The sequence below is a fragment of the Aotus nancymaae genome, unplaced genomic scaffold (assembly GCF_030222135.1).
Source record: "Aotus nancymaae isolate 86718 unplaced genomic scaffold, 86718_ANA_hifiasm-v0.15.2.pri h1tg000131l, whole genome shotgun sequence".
NCBI classification, from domain to species: Eukaryota; Metazoa; Chordata; class Mammalia; order Primates; family Aotidae; genus Aotus; species Aotus nancymaae.
In genome coordinates this window covers 4,128,470-4,143,625 of record NW_026988546.1, presented here as the reverse complement: position 1 = coordinate 4,143,625, position 15,156 = coordinate 4,128,470, and the positions used below count along the sequence as shown (strand labels likewise).

General features: G+C 40.2%; 1 protein-coding gene across 7 annotated transcripts in view; it reads left to right on the top strand.

The window, feature by feature from the left end:
* AFF3 (ALF transcription elongation factor 3) overlaps window positions 1–15,156 on the top strand; it is a 565,049-nt gene that overhangs the window by 97,154 nt on the left and 452,739 nt on the right. For all 7 annotated transcript variants that reach the window (XM_064371398.1, XM_021671747.2, XM_064371399.1 and 4 more), the window contains 2 exons: window positions 1,249–1,561; window positions 1,691–2,076. In XM_064371398.1, the coding sequence (XP_064227468.1) occupies window positions 1,249–1,561; window positions 1,691–2,076 (699 nt within the window). The remainder of the gene's footprint in view (window positions 1–1,248; window positions 1,562–1,690; window positions 2,077–15,156) is intronic.

Below are 15,156 nucleotides of genomic sequence, written 5' to 3'. Positions count from 1 at the left end.
CATGCCTGTTATACCAGCACTTTGGGAGGCCGAGGCAGGCAGATAACAAGGTCAGAAGATGGAGATCAGCCTGGCCAACATGTCTCTACTGAAAGAATACAAAAATTAGCTGGGGGTGGTGTCAGGCACCTGTAATATCAGCTACTTGGGAGGCTGAGGCAGGAGAATCACTTGAATCTGGGAGGTGAAGGCTGCAGTGAGCCAAGATCACACCATTGCACTCCAGCCTGGCGACAGAGTGAGACTCCATCTCAAAAAAAAAAAAAAACAAAAAAAAAAAGAAGAGGATTGGGTTACGTATTTGTCATGTGTGGATCATGCTAGGATTAGAGTACCTGTTAGGGCTAATGAGAAAGAAACTCTAAGATTATTTCTCATTTTTACCAAAGGCCAGAAACATAACCTCTCTTCCAAAATGAAATGTCCCAGATTTCACAAATATCTTAGGCTGCATGGAGCTCTGGGTCATTCAGTCTTCCTGCACATTTAGCCCCATGTTCCTTTAAGCTTCACATTGACATCTCTTGCCTGTCACTCTGGATTTCTGGCAAGAATGATATTTAGACCAATCCTGAGCCAAATCTGAATTTTCAAGTAAAGCTTCTAATGGGACTACAAATACAAGACAGTCTAATCATGGAAAGACTTAATGCAGATCATTTTTTAAAGTTGTAATAATTAATTTTCCTGATTTCCAGGCAATCTGTTTTAGCTGCAACACACACAATACCAAGGATAGATCCTTATTTTTTTGGAGACTGAGTCTCCTGTTGCCCAGGCTGGAATGCAGTGGCATGATCTCGGCTCACTGCTTCCTCTACCTCCCAGGTTCAAATGATTGGCCTTAGCCTCCCGAATAGCTGGGACTACAGGCACCCGCCACCACACCTGGCTAATTTTTGTACTTTTAGTAGAGATAGGGTTTCACCTTGTTGGTCAGGCTGGTCTCAAACTCCTGACCTCATGTGGTCCACCTGCCTCGGCCTCCCAAAGTGCTGGGATTACAGGTGTGAGCCACCACGCCCGGCCGGATAGATCCCTTTTCATGCACCGCAAGGCCATTACAGGCATCCTGTTCTTGTGCCATTCCAAGTGCTGACTTGGATGTCTATCTTCAGAAACGATAAAGATTTCGATTTTATCTCTCAGATCTCATTCCACATGTGGCACCTCTGGCTCTGTGATGGATAAGGGCGCTTGTCCATTGTTGTCTCTAACAATAGTGTGGATGTGTTTTTCTTTCTCCAGACTAATAAGGGGGATGAACTCTCCAACCGGATCCAGAACACTTTAGGCAATTATGATGAAATGAAAGACTTTTTAACTGATAGATCCAATCAGAGTCATCTCGTTGGCGTTCCCAAACCTGGGGTTCCTCAGACTCCTGTGAACAAGATCGATGAACATTTTGTTGCAGACTCGAGAGCCCAGACCCAGCCCTCATCTATCTGTAGCACTACAACTTCCACACCAGCAGCTGTCCCCGTGCAGCAGAGTAAGAGAGGCACCATGGGCTGGCAGAAGGCTGGGCATCCGCCCTCAGACGGCCAACAGAGAGCAAGTAAGCATGGCCACAGGTTGCTTGATTTGCACAAATCTGCTAAAACCCAGAGAACCATAATAAAAAAAAAATATCCCCATATATCGAGCCCCTCATCCTCATCTTCCTCTTCTTCTTCTTCCAACGCAGCACAACAGGGCTCTCTCAGGACCTTGCTTGGAGATGGTGTTGGCAGACAGCAGCCACGGGCCAAACAAGTGTGCAATGTGGAGGTGGGCCTTCAGACCCAGGAGAGGCCACCTGCAATGGCAGCCAAGCACAGCAACAGTGGACACTGTGTTCAGAACTTTCCTCCATCCCTAGCTTCAAAACCCAGCCTGGTCCAGCAGAAACCGACTGCATACGTGCGGCCGATGGATGGCCAAGATCAGGCCCCTGATGAGTCTCCTAAGCTGAAGTCGTCTTCGGAAAACAGCGTGCACTGCACATCATACAGGGGAGTTCCCGCCAGCAAGCCGGAACCGGCCAGAGCCAAGGCCAAGCTCTCCAAGTTCAGCATCCCCAAGCAGGGGGAGGTGAGTCTTTCTCAGCACCGTGTACATGCAACTGATGACTCTTGTGAATTCAGTTTCCATGTTTCTTTTTTTTCAGTGATGTGGTTGGTTTTGTGTGGTAGGATTTGTAGCCATCACTGAAAGGGGAGGCAGATTTAAATAATGATTTCTTAAAATCTCAAATTTATTGTAATCGGAATTTAAAGTTTTGGCAAATGCAGTTGTGTGTGTATGTAGTAGTTAGGGAAGGAATGTCCCCTTCAGTATAGTTCAAGGATTTTCTTCTGAACAGCTGGTATCCACTGAGGTATAAATAAAATTAAGAAATGAGTGAATAAGTGATTAAGAAATAAGAAAATCACTTAAAGCCTATAATTGTAGTATCTAAATAGGTAAATTTTTATGTAAAAGAGTTCCAGAACTCTTAACATTTTTGTGTTTTGAAATATTTTAACACAAATTTTACCAAATAAACCTCATAATAGTTTTAAAATTAATTGTTTTAATTATTCAGCACTGAATATGGTGAATTGTTCACATGGTTTGGAAATCCTGTTACATGGTTTGGAAATCCCGTCCTGTCTCAAGACTGTATTCCGAATTGATGATGATTGTGAAGAGAAGATGAAGAAAAAAATACGATCATGCATATATATTTTTTGGTGTGATACGTTATACTAACTAAAATTAAATGTGAGTTCTAGAACATTATACTTAGGAACTGTTCAGTTTTTTTCTTAACATATTCCTTAAAGACAGAGTAACAGTGTGGCCAGAATATCTTTGTATCTTAATTTGATTTAATAACCAAATGAAATTAGTGATTTGACAGATGATGTAGCATTTCTGACAAGGCTGAGCTTAAACATTTCTGAACTATCAGTCTCAGAAATCACCATGGACTGATAGGGAGGTCAACATATCACCTTTAGAGAAGACCTCTTTTTTAATCTGTGAGATGTTTACACTGGTTTTGTAGAGAAAATTAAGTGGTGTGTATACCAATAACTTTTTTTTTGATTACACATTTATGATAGATTCTAGAAAATGTTCACTAGGAAATAATGGAAGCAAAATGTAATTTCTATAGGCATTTATGTTTTTAAATTTGTAGGAAACACACATAGATACCACCTTACAAAACTGAATTTGTCAGGCTGTTTGATTCATCATGATCAAATGACTGGTAGTGGCAAATAAATCCCGGCTTATCCTTGAGCAGTGGCGACTGACTTTTACAACCACCAGGAATCCTTTCATTATTTCAATCTCAATTGACTTCTTGTTAAAATAGTCTTTATTTACCAAAGAAACTTCCAGTTTATTAGGTAATAATTTACTTGTTTGTTTATTTTGGAATTCAGTGAGTTCATAAAACTCTAGTTTAAACAAAAAAGATAAATTTTTGATTGCCAGTAAAGCCTTAAGCAGATAACTGTGCAGTTTTTATGAGGCTTTTGGGTATGTCATTAATAACCTGGACACTTTCAGGATGCCCTTTGAGGATTCAGATTGGAAAGAACATGCTGTGTGTGGTGTTCGGTTAGCGGAGAGAGAGGGGGATACCTCAGACAGAGGCTCATGCTGAGAGAAATCAGAGCTTTTCTATGGGAAGTATTCCATTTCCCCTATGTGTGGTGACATTGAACTACCAAGCCTGCCCTCTTCCTAACATTTTGTCCTGAATATTTCAAAAAGGCCAATCATGCTTTGATAGAGAAGAGATAAGAGGTGATATTTTTGTAGAACAAAGTTAAAAATTAGTGGTTTTTTTTTGGTGAAGGGGGTGCAATCTTTATTTTAGTAAAAAGCACAGTAGGAAAAATATTGTAATTTGAATCTTCTAACACTTGTCTGTTTAATCAACCCACTCCCACAATAAAAACATGACTATTTCACAGTTAGCAGCCAAGTAGTAAGTAATTTCTCCTACCCTTCAAACTCAGGTTTTTGTTGACAGTATTCCAAGAGAATATTAAGAAATGCTGTTTTGTAGATACATTGTTCAATGTTTATAGGCTATTCCGATAAAATGCACAATCAAGTGTGGTGGCTCATGCCTGTAATCCCAACACTTTGGGATTGCTTGAGGCCAGAGTTCAAGAGCAGCCTGGGCAACATAGCGAGACCCCATCTATACAATAAATAAATAAATAAATAAGATTCACAATCATAACATAGAAGCTGAAGAATTTTATCAACCCGATTTAACTTTTGAGGGAATAAATATTTTTGTTTTTTGAAAGAGATAAAACAATTTAAAGTGCCAATTTCAAAAATATCCAAGCCAATATTTTTTAAAATAAAGGTACTGCTGGTGTGAAAATGTCCTCTCAATAGTACAGATACTAATTTCGAGTGAGGTAGAGAAGGTGTTTTCTAGGGAAATTTCCAAAGAAAATGACCCAAAGGTCATTACTTGACTATGGTGTTTCAGGATGTTAGCTACAGAGCAAGACTTATCACAGTGTAAAAAATTTGGGGGCTGGAAAGGTTAGATAAAAATGACATAAAAAACAAGGAGGGTTATGCAAAAATAGCTGTTTGGCAATGTATAGGTACATTCCTCATAAGAAAATCAGATCAATGACCAGGTGCAATGTGATGAGAGAAATGTTTTTTTTTTTTTAATGTAAGATGTAATCTCTGCCTCTAGGAAATTTACATTAACTGAATAAATTAGACTCCAGCACATACCTTTTAATTTGCAGTTTCTTTCATTTACAGTCCAAATTAAATTTAAAATTGGCCTTTTAGCCATAGGAAAATTCCCTCACCTTCATCACTCTTATAGTAGAAAAACAATTCTGTATTATTTTTAAAAATTGGGAAATTTTGAATTTCTTTTCCTGGTTTTACACTTCATAAACTCTTCATTCTTTCCCTTACAACATCTGCACCCTATCTGCTGCTATGGCAAATTATTTGCAATAACTCCTGAGTCTTCAATAATAGGTAATTAGTGCAGAAAACTCCAGTGCAATTTGATGTGGAAGTTAAAGACCTCAAGAGAATTCCTTAACTCGTACACCTGCCTCTTGGCTGGCTTTTCCCGACTCAGTTTTGTGTTTAATGAAAAACATATTTTTGTTGTTATAGCTGAGTCTTTTATTCTGAACACCACCTCTCATTAAGTGAGTCTCCCTGGGAGTGCCTCTTGGAAAGGTGTCTACGGTTAGGTGAGAGACCAGGGAGGAACGAATGGCCAAAGCATGCCCTCTAGAATGTTCTAGGGCACAGCACACTGAATTTTATTTCCAATGGAAGTGAATTGTTGTTTCTCTCTCTCTCTCTCTCTCTCTCTCTCTCACACACACACACACACACACACAAACACACACACACACACACACACACACTAATATTTTGTGCTCAGCATGTAATTCCAGATCCAAACATTGGGGAGAGTTAACCTAGAGGAGCAGATACAGTGTTGTGGGACCTCAAATTTGCATAGTCTCGGGGGTCTTCTTTAGAATTAAAGGAATAGAAAAGATCTCACCCTTGCAGTTATTTCAAAAACATGTAACAGTGTTAATACAGTGCTGCTCACCCCCCTCCTACTCCCAGGGCCTTAGAGACCCTGAAGCTTAAGCATCATTAACTTCATAGTGTATCTGTCTTTGGCTCATGGAATAATATAAAATCATTACTAAGATGGTCATTTTAGATTTGAAAAAAGTTATATTAGCCTCAAACTTGGTAGAATTTAAAAATACATATGTATGTGTTAGGTGATGGGGGCAAGGCACAAAATAGGACAGTGCTGTGAAAAACCTTCCATGCAGAGCCATTGAGACGACACAGGAGTGTCTTGGGCCTTGCAGTCAGTAGTTTGACAAGTTACAGCTTCAGCATTGTATTCCAAAACCTACATATTTGAGTTTTCTGTTTGTGATTTAATAAGTAGTGATAGTTTGAAACTGCTGTTGTAGAGGGCTCCAGTGGCTGGGAACAGAATTCATTTGACAAACCAGGGGAGCAAAGGAAGCCAGGAGCTGGTGCCCATAGCTTACTCAGTGGTAAGGAAAGAGACACCTGAAGTTGAATATCAATCAGTAGACTCTGGTATCCTAGGAGTTTTCGTAGCAGTTGATAATTCATCTACAAGAACAGATAAACCGTTCATGGTTGATCAGAATTTTATTTGTTAAAATAAGTAATTAGTCTAAGATGTATTGATTAATCATAGCATTTTCATGAAGGACATTTTAAAATCGCCATTTATGCCATGTAAAAGAATAGAAAGATGAAGCACCGTGATTCCACAAAATAGCTTCCTAGAAAAGCAATTAACTGATTTTTTCTAAAGTTCACAGAAGATAAATGATGTAGGCTTCCTATTTCCTGTCACTCTTGGTTACCTTTGTATGAAAATGGATTTCTTCCAAATTCAAGTCGGCACCAGCCTGTTGGGCAAAAAAGACATCTGTAAAGCAATGTGTACATTATATATTCATGCCAGTCGAAATTTCTTAATTACATTGAGATGTATAATGTTTTCAAATTGAAGTACGCTATCTGATTGCTACTGGAAGAAATGAGGGTGTGTGGCAAGCTTGAAGACTCAGTTTCCCCACCTGTCATGGTGTCATTTTTCTCATTACCCTTGCTCACCCATGGCAGTTGGAGCCCACATCCCACAGGACAGCATGGCATAGCAACAGCACGGGTGGTTACGCTCTGTACTTCCTCCTCTCCGCTCGATGGGCAGCCTCCATCCTCTTAGAACGTGGAGTGTCTATACTGCGTATACTTGGAAGAGTGGAGACCTTAATCTCAGATGCTGGAGGGAAGCACTTGGTTTCTGCAGTTTAGATAGGTTGTTCTGAAGGTTGTGATGAAGACTGGCAAGTGGAAATATTTCCACATTTTTCAGTCCTTTTATGTTCAGCCAATGGGGACTTAAAAGGTAAGGCACTTAGGTTGGGCGTGGTGGCAGCACTTTTGGAGGCCAAGGTGGGTGGATCATGAGGTCAGGAGTTCAAAACCAGCCTGGCCAGCATGGTGAAACCCCCATCTCTACTAAAAATACAAAAATTAGCCAGACTTGGTGGTGTGCACTTGTAGTTCCAGCTACTCAGGAGGCTAAGGCAGGAGAATTGCTTGAACATAGGAGGCAGAGGTTGTGGTGAGCCAAGATTGCACCACTGTACTCCAGCCTAGATGACAGAGCGAGACTGTCTCAAAAAAAAAAAAAAAAAAAAAAGTAAGTCACTTAACATGAAATAACTTTAGTTTCCATAGTCTTGTGATGAGAAATTTGAAGAAGATGCATTAAAGTGTATCTAGTTGTGTGAAGGTGCTAGAGTCCTTTTCCTTTCTCTTTCCTCTCTGGGCTTCTTCAGATTTTTATCATTAAGTCAAGTTTTCTAGCCTTAAGGATGGGAAACTACCACTGTCTAGGAGGTATGGAGGGCGGGACCTGGAGGGAGATTATTAGCAAGCCTACTTTGTTTTCCCTGTTTTCTCAGTTCTCGTAAAGCTTCCTCCCTCAGGACAGATTACAGGGCTGCTTTCCGTTCAGCTGCGGCCTCCTGGGCCTGAGCTCCACACCTGGGGCTGCTCAAGAGCTCCGAGGGCCTCTGTGTTTGGAGTCAGTTGAAAGTGACGTGTGATCCTGCATTTCTCCCACCCAGAAAGGAGGTGTCACTCTCCAGTTTCGTGAGAAAAGCCTCTTCTTGCGTATTTCATCCTTTCTTTGGTCAGAAATCTTGTGTAGTCTTAACTCAGATATACAGGAAAGAGGTAGAATGTCGTGGAATGAGCGAATCTGTGGAGACCAGCAAGAACTGAGCCTGCCACCTGTCAGCCATGAGATGGGGAGCAAGCAGTTTAATTCCTCAGGGCCTCAGTTTCCTTATATGTGAGGTGGAGAACATGATAATGATACCTGCTTGGCAGAGTTATTGCAGCAGCGGGGAGTGAATGAGATGCATGTAATGTGCTTAGCACAGTGACAATATAGTAAGCACTTGGTAAATATTGGCTACATTTCTGTTATTTAAACACCTTTGAAACAAAAGCAAACAAAATAGAAAAGTGAGTATATTGTTGAGAGTGATTTTACAAACGTAAAATGTGCACATGTGTATGTGCTAGAGAGAGATGAAATTCTGAAAGTTCCTTTTTGTTTATCTTAGAAATAACTGAAATCTTGAAAACCAAGATTATCCTGGATTAATATCACAAAGCCTGAGTAACATGATTCTTTTTTATTTGATGCTAGCCCCCTCCTGAGATTTTATTTTCAGGTGTGAGATCACCTTTTCTCTCTTTTTTTCTCTCGTATTTTTTTCTGAGCTATTATTACCTATAGTGGAATCTATCACATGAGAGCTTTATTCCCAATTAAATGAAATACAAAATCAACAAGATTTGAGCTGAAGGCAGGTGTTAAAATGTTCACATAGTAAGCATTTAGAGGGACTCGTTGAGACGGATCTGTGTGAAGCCACAGTGTATTAAATAGTGTGTTTAATTGGGCTAAGCAGTGGAATCACGTATCTCCACATGATTAACCAGCATTAGCAATACATTTACAGTAGATGAAAATGGAGTCTCCCTGGTGCTGTTTGCAGATCCCATTCTATAGCTACACATGTGATAAGCACCCATTGACCACACCTGGACGCTCCAGTTGCTTTGTTTTGATCAAAGGTTGGGCTGAGGGACCAACAGATGCCTCCAGAAGTGATACTGACTGGGACCCGTCTCTCTGCTGTAAATGGCCCACTTCTAGAGCAGCTCTAGACTTCTAGGTCTAAAGCTGAAATGTCTGAGTTTCTTCACTCCATTTGCTGGCCAGATGGCCTGGTGCCTCAGTTGCCTCATCTGTGACAGAATCATAGTAGAACCTCCTGATAGCATTTTTATGACTGTTAGATGAGTTAGTACTCACAGTGCTTAGCACAGTGGCTGGCACATAGTAAGCCCTCAGGAACAATCCACATTCATAATAATTCCTATAGTTATTTATAGTGGCTCTATTTGCTTCGCATTTATCTGGTCTTGTGTCTAACCCCAGATGGGTTGACAGCTCTGAATCTAGAAATTGAAGAGAGGTGGATGAATTTCACTAGATTGTAAATTCCATAAAAGTGGGGATTTTTGTTTATTTTGTTTCATTTTATGGTTCTGCTTGCCTGGCACATAGTTTGTGCTCAGTAGACACTTATTGGATGAGTTAATTAATTTAAGGATATGGATGAAAGAAGGTGCTCCCCGCCAATCCTGGGCCTCCCCGTGTTGGGGCCTCAGTAATCCCTGCCAGACCTTTATGGGAAGAGAGAAGCCAAACACTTCTAACATATAATTTATAGCTGCTGTTACAAAGAGAAATGGAAACCATATTTATTGATGTATGTAAACACAGCACGTAAAAAATAAACGTAGAGCTAGATGCTGGCCTCAGAAACAAACGCTTACCAGACAGTGCTCTGAGTGGGACGCTGTGTTCTCTGCCTCTTTTTCCTTGTTCTCCTTTGTTTGATTTTCATGAGCAGAAGTCCTTGCCTGAGGGTAGTGTGTGCAGGTGTGCTGTGCGTGTGCTCCCACAGATTGTCATGTTCTCTGGCCACAAGATGATGTGGAAATGAGGAGGGTGATGAGGGGAATGGAGCAATGCAGGAGAGAGCCCACATTTCCAGCCTGTCTGCCACATGAACTAGGTTTTAATGTATGAAAGCCCTAAAATACTCAGAGTTCTTAGACGCACCTATTGGCCCCATGGGGTGCTGTTTCCCAGAATGTCTCTCAGCCTTTTTCCTGCGTGCCATTTAGTACTTTATCAATTCTGTTTCTGTCACAGTTCCTCGTTCAGTTATTCATGGGAATGCATTGTTTCATAATTTAGCAAACATAAGCTGTGTATGTATCCTGAGCTCTGTTTATTTGTTGTCCAACAGACAACCTTCAGGAATAGCATCTGTGTCCACATAGACCTTACCATGTCTTTAATGCACTCTAAATGGTTGACCCTTTATCTGTTTAACAGATAAAGCGGAAAATAGGAAAATGTATGCATTCAGCTATTTCTCTCTGTAAGCCCTGACAAAAGGTATAGATAGATCGCCCTCTGCCCACTCCCACCATTCTTGGATGTCTCCCATCAGTGACAGAGGCCTCCTCCATCCTGCCGAGGGATGCTGGACAATCTCTGTGGCATCCCTGTTGAGACTCATGCTGCTACATAGCAGAGGGGGACTATGCCCTCCTGGGGTGTCCTTTTCATCTTGGGCAGCTCTGACCCTTACTTACGCTGATGGACAGATCGTCCCTTCTATAACTTACGCTTCTTAGCTTTGCTCATGCCCCGGGATTTCTTAATTGCTGGCGATTTCATTTTCGTCCATCTTTGATGACTGATTCGTACCTGCTAGGTCTTTACTGTGTCCCTCAGGACAGTGCCTCACACAGGGTCATACCGCCCTGTACCAGACAGACATGAAAGTCAGAGGAGCCCTCCTGTGTCACCATAGCCTTCCTAAATTACTGTTAGAATGTTGATTTTTAACCCTTTGACAGTTGATGGTAAGTGGTATGGAGAGAGGAAAAAGCAGAACGGGAGAAAGAGGGCTAGGGATGCCCATGGGGTGGAGGATGAGAGCTGGCAACAGCATCAAGAGGGTGGCTGGGTCACCTGCACTGAGACAGTGAGATGTGAGCAGGAGGACAGTGAGCCTGGAAATGGTAAGTTAGCCAGGAAGACGTGGTGGGGAGACGCGTCACAGGTGGAGTGGGATGCAGAGCTGGAGCGAAGGCTGAGTGGGAATGTTCCTCCTCGCCCGGGACAGCAACAAGACAGCATGCTGCAGTGGCATATGCAGGGCGGGAGAAGTGGCCGGGGAGGCCACGTCTTGGAAGGCCTGCCAGGTCGCAGTAAGGACTGTGGCTTTACTGTGAGAATCAGGAGCCACTGAAGAGTTTGGAGCAGAGGTGTGTCGTGATCTGATGTAGGTATGTAAAGGATTGGTCTGGCTGTTGCACTGAGAATGAGCTGTAATGGGGCAGGGGAGAAGTGGGACATGGTTTGGCAGGTTATTATGCTAATCTAGGGGAGGTGATAGTTGCTGGGACCATGGGGACAGCAAAGTTGGTAAGGTTGGATTCTCTATATATTTTGAAGGAGAGCCAATAAGATTTGCTGACAGCTTGGATGACAGACAGAGGAACTAAGGACATATTTTATCTGAGCAAATGAAAGGAAGAAGTCACTATCACCTGAGATGAGAAAAACTATGTGTGAAGCAAGTTTTGGGGGCAAGAGTTTACTTGCTAACTTGGGCTTATTGAGTTTGAGTTGTCTCTTAGACATTCGAATGGAGGTGATAAGCAGAAACACACATGGAACCCACAAGTCTGGAGTTTGGAGAAGGAAATCTATATCTGGGCTGGAGGTGTAGATTTGGGAGTTGTGAGAATACACGTGGCATCTAACCCTTTAAGACTGGATATCATAACCCAGGGAGTGAGGGCTGGTGACGAGAGGTGAGCTGTGGTGTATTCCTACCTAAAGGGGTCACTCTGATGAGAAGGAATGAGCAAAAAAGACAGAGAAGGTGTCAGTAGGTAGGAAGCAAACAGAGTATGGCATCTGGAAGCCATGAGGAAAGGAGGTCGCAAGAAGGGAAGGGAGTTATTACACGGTGTCACCTCCTCTGTGTTAGGCTTAGTAACCTGGAGGTCAGCATTTTCATTGATGAGAGTTTCTAGGGCCAGTGTCTATTTGGGTTTGAGAGAGAAACAAGAGGAGTTAGAGACATTACATACAGTCTTTCTGGAAGTTTTTGCTGCAAAGGACAGCAGAGATTTTGAAAATAATAAGTCTTCATTATAAAAATTTGGATAACTTTAAGAACATAAAGAAGAAAAAAATCACCTGTGGTTCTGTAATCTGGAAATAATCACATTTAATGTTTTGGTTAAAGACTAGATCTTTTGGTCTTTTTTCTGTACTTTATCTTTCTTATTAAATTGGTATTAAAGCTATCATTATTTGGTTATTATCTAATTTATTTTCCTTACTTATTGTAACCACCTTCCCATGTCGTTATACAGTTTTTGGCAACATTCAGTGTGTGGTCTTTAGTGGTGTAGCATCTCATTTATTTGGACAACTTCAGTGATTTTATCCTATAATTTATTTGTATAATCCTTTTGTTAGTCATCAAACAGTTTTTGTGTTTTTCACTATTACAAATTATTCTGCAATGAGTAGTTAAGTAAATTTTGTATATATATGTGTGTGTGTGTGTGATTTGTTCCTAAGAGAAATTCTTAGACATCTAATTTATAATTCCAAAATGAGCAAACAATTCTCAAATATAATCCTTTGTGCATTTTTTGTTCATGTCCTTTACTCATTTTTCTGCTGAAATGTTTATATATATTTTTTCTCACTGAATTAAAAGAGTTGTTTAAATATTAAGAAAACCAATCTTTCCTAATTACATTGTAAGCAGTTTTCACAGTTTGTTGATTAACCTTTGTTCTTAGTGGACAAATTAAATTTTGTATCTCTCTCTCTTCCTTTTTGATCTCTTCCTTTGTTAGTGGTTACGAAGACTGTTACCAAAGATTAGAGTTAAATCTAATGTAGGAAACTATAAAGGAAATAGATGAAAAGTTATCTATCTGGAATTTGTTTTGACATAAGATAAGGCTTTACTTTTTATTGTTTAAATAGTCAAATCCCAGCATAATTGATTTATTAGTCTCCCCTTTTTAAAATAATTTCAGCAAGAAAAAAATGCTTTCTTTTTATGGAATTATAGCCATAGGTCAGAGTCACCTATGAAGACAATTTTTTGTGAAACTAGAAATCTAAAGTCAGAATGCTCTGTCCTTCCTTCAAGACCTAGTGGAAGTCTTACCACTTCCTCTGCCTGCTCCAGCCACCAAAGTACTTCCTTTCTTCTCAATTCCTATAGTAGCCACATGTGTTAAATTACCATACGTTATTATTTATTTTTCTTTGGTGTCTTCTGATCTCACAGATTTCCTGAGGACAGGCCCCTTTTCATTTGTCTTTGTGCTATTGTCTTCTAGATGGGGTCCTATTAGAGCTGGTACTCCAGCTCTAATAATTTTGTCCCTGAGGTCTAGACTTGAGTTTTTGTATCTCAAATATAGGGAGAACCCTACTTTCACTGGTTCGAATGATGCCAGGTAGATCAGTGACAAAAATAAAAAATAACACTAGAATGACGTTTGAGCATAGCATATAATCTGACCCAGGTTTGACCTTCATCCACTTACCAGACCTCTTGCCATTTCCTTAAACTGTCATTTTCTTTCATACCTTTCTATCTTTGCTTATGCCTGGAGTAATATCCTTTCCTAGTTTACCACCAGATTATTCCTTCAAGGCCTGTTCCTCTTATTTGAAATTGGTAATAATCTTTGGAAATTGATAATTGTTAATATCTTGGGATACCTGCATTCATCTTGATATTTTCCCCTTTAATTTCTAATGGTTTATAATGACAGGTCATATGCTCATAGAAATAATTTGCATAATGAAGAAAAACGAAGTTTAAAAATCAACTCAATTCTTACCATCCAGGAAAAAAAACTAACAAACATGAATTGAGCTTTATTTCAGATAACATTGTTTCACTTTTTACCTCTCTTTCTGTTTCTTTGGTTTCATTGAATTTGAGCCTCTCTTGAGCTTTGATGTCCATTCTTTTAAGATGCCCACTCAGTTTGCTCTTATAGATCATTTGCTCTTTCTATTTGAGTCCCTAAAGAATTATTTGAATTTCTGAACCTTAACCAAAACATGTCTCAGTATTATGCATTTCCTGAGACATGGAGTATTCTTTCAGTCTGCATATCAGTTTGTTCTAGTTCAGGGAATTTTTTAAAAAAAGATTAAGTGTGGTTGGGCGCAGTGGCTCACTCCTGTAAACCCAGCACTTTGGGAGGCTGAGATGGGAGGATCACCTGAGGTCAGGAGGTCGAGACCAGGCTGACCAACATGGTAAAACCCCCGTCTCTACTAAAAATACAAAAATTAGCCGGGCGTGGTGGCGGGTGCCTGTAATCCCTGCTACTCAGGAGGCTGAGGCAGGAAAATTGCTTGAATCTGGGAGGCGGAGGTTGCAGTGAACCAAGATAGTACCATTGCACTCCAGCCTGGGCTGACAACAGGGAAACTCTCTCTCAAAAGAAAAGAAAAAGAAAAAGATTAAGTGTTTGTACACATTGTTTTTGTCCCTTACTGAAACTATACTTATGCTTAATCATTTTTGTCTTTCTTTCATATCTATTAGTTTCTCTCTAATTGCTCCAATCTGTATTTTTAGCCACATTCACTGTGATTTTTCTAAGCTTTTCTTGTATTTTGTGTCCATTCTGTTTCTGACTCTCTCTAGTTTTTGTATATTATTTTATCTTAAGTTTTTAGTTTTCTCATTTTTAAAGTTAGTTCTAACATGTGGTTATATAGTTTTATTTTTTAAATTATGCCACCAATAAGTACTTAAATTACTTTTTTCTGAGAATTTACAAGATTTTAATTGTCTCTGTTTTTTAAGATTTATTGTCATAAAAGTGTTATTTTTCATGAAAAAGTTAGAGATTAAACTTTTCTTCACTTACACTATTTAATTTTGGTTCTTCCTTTTAAGGGGGCATTTTTCAGTATCAAAGATCTTTAGAAAAGGAAGCATCTTTATTACATGTTAATGAGGGCATGGGGCTGCTTCATGGTATAAATTCCAAGTAACAGTGGCTTAAATAGAAGACAAGAGCTTATTTTTCTGTTATTGTTAATCTGAGGCAGTGTGCTGGTTCTGCTCTGTGACATTGGGCTCCCTTTATTCTGTTGCTCTGCCACCTATAGGAATGTTAGTCTTATCCACATGATCCAAGATGGTTCATATTCCCTTCCAGCCGTCAGGAAGAGGGAACAGAAAGGGGAGGGCGTATCCTGCCCTTAGAGGTGCAGCCTGGAGGAGCAGGAACCACTTTTTCTCACACCTATTAGCCAGAGCGATCACCTGGCTATGGCCTGAGACTCACACCTGGCTTAGTCTGAGACATGAGGTCTTTAAGCTGGGTCACCATGTGTTCAGACATGACTAGATATTGGGG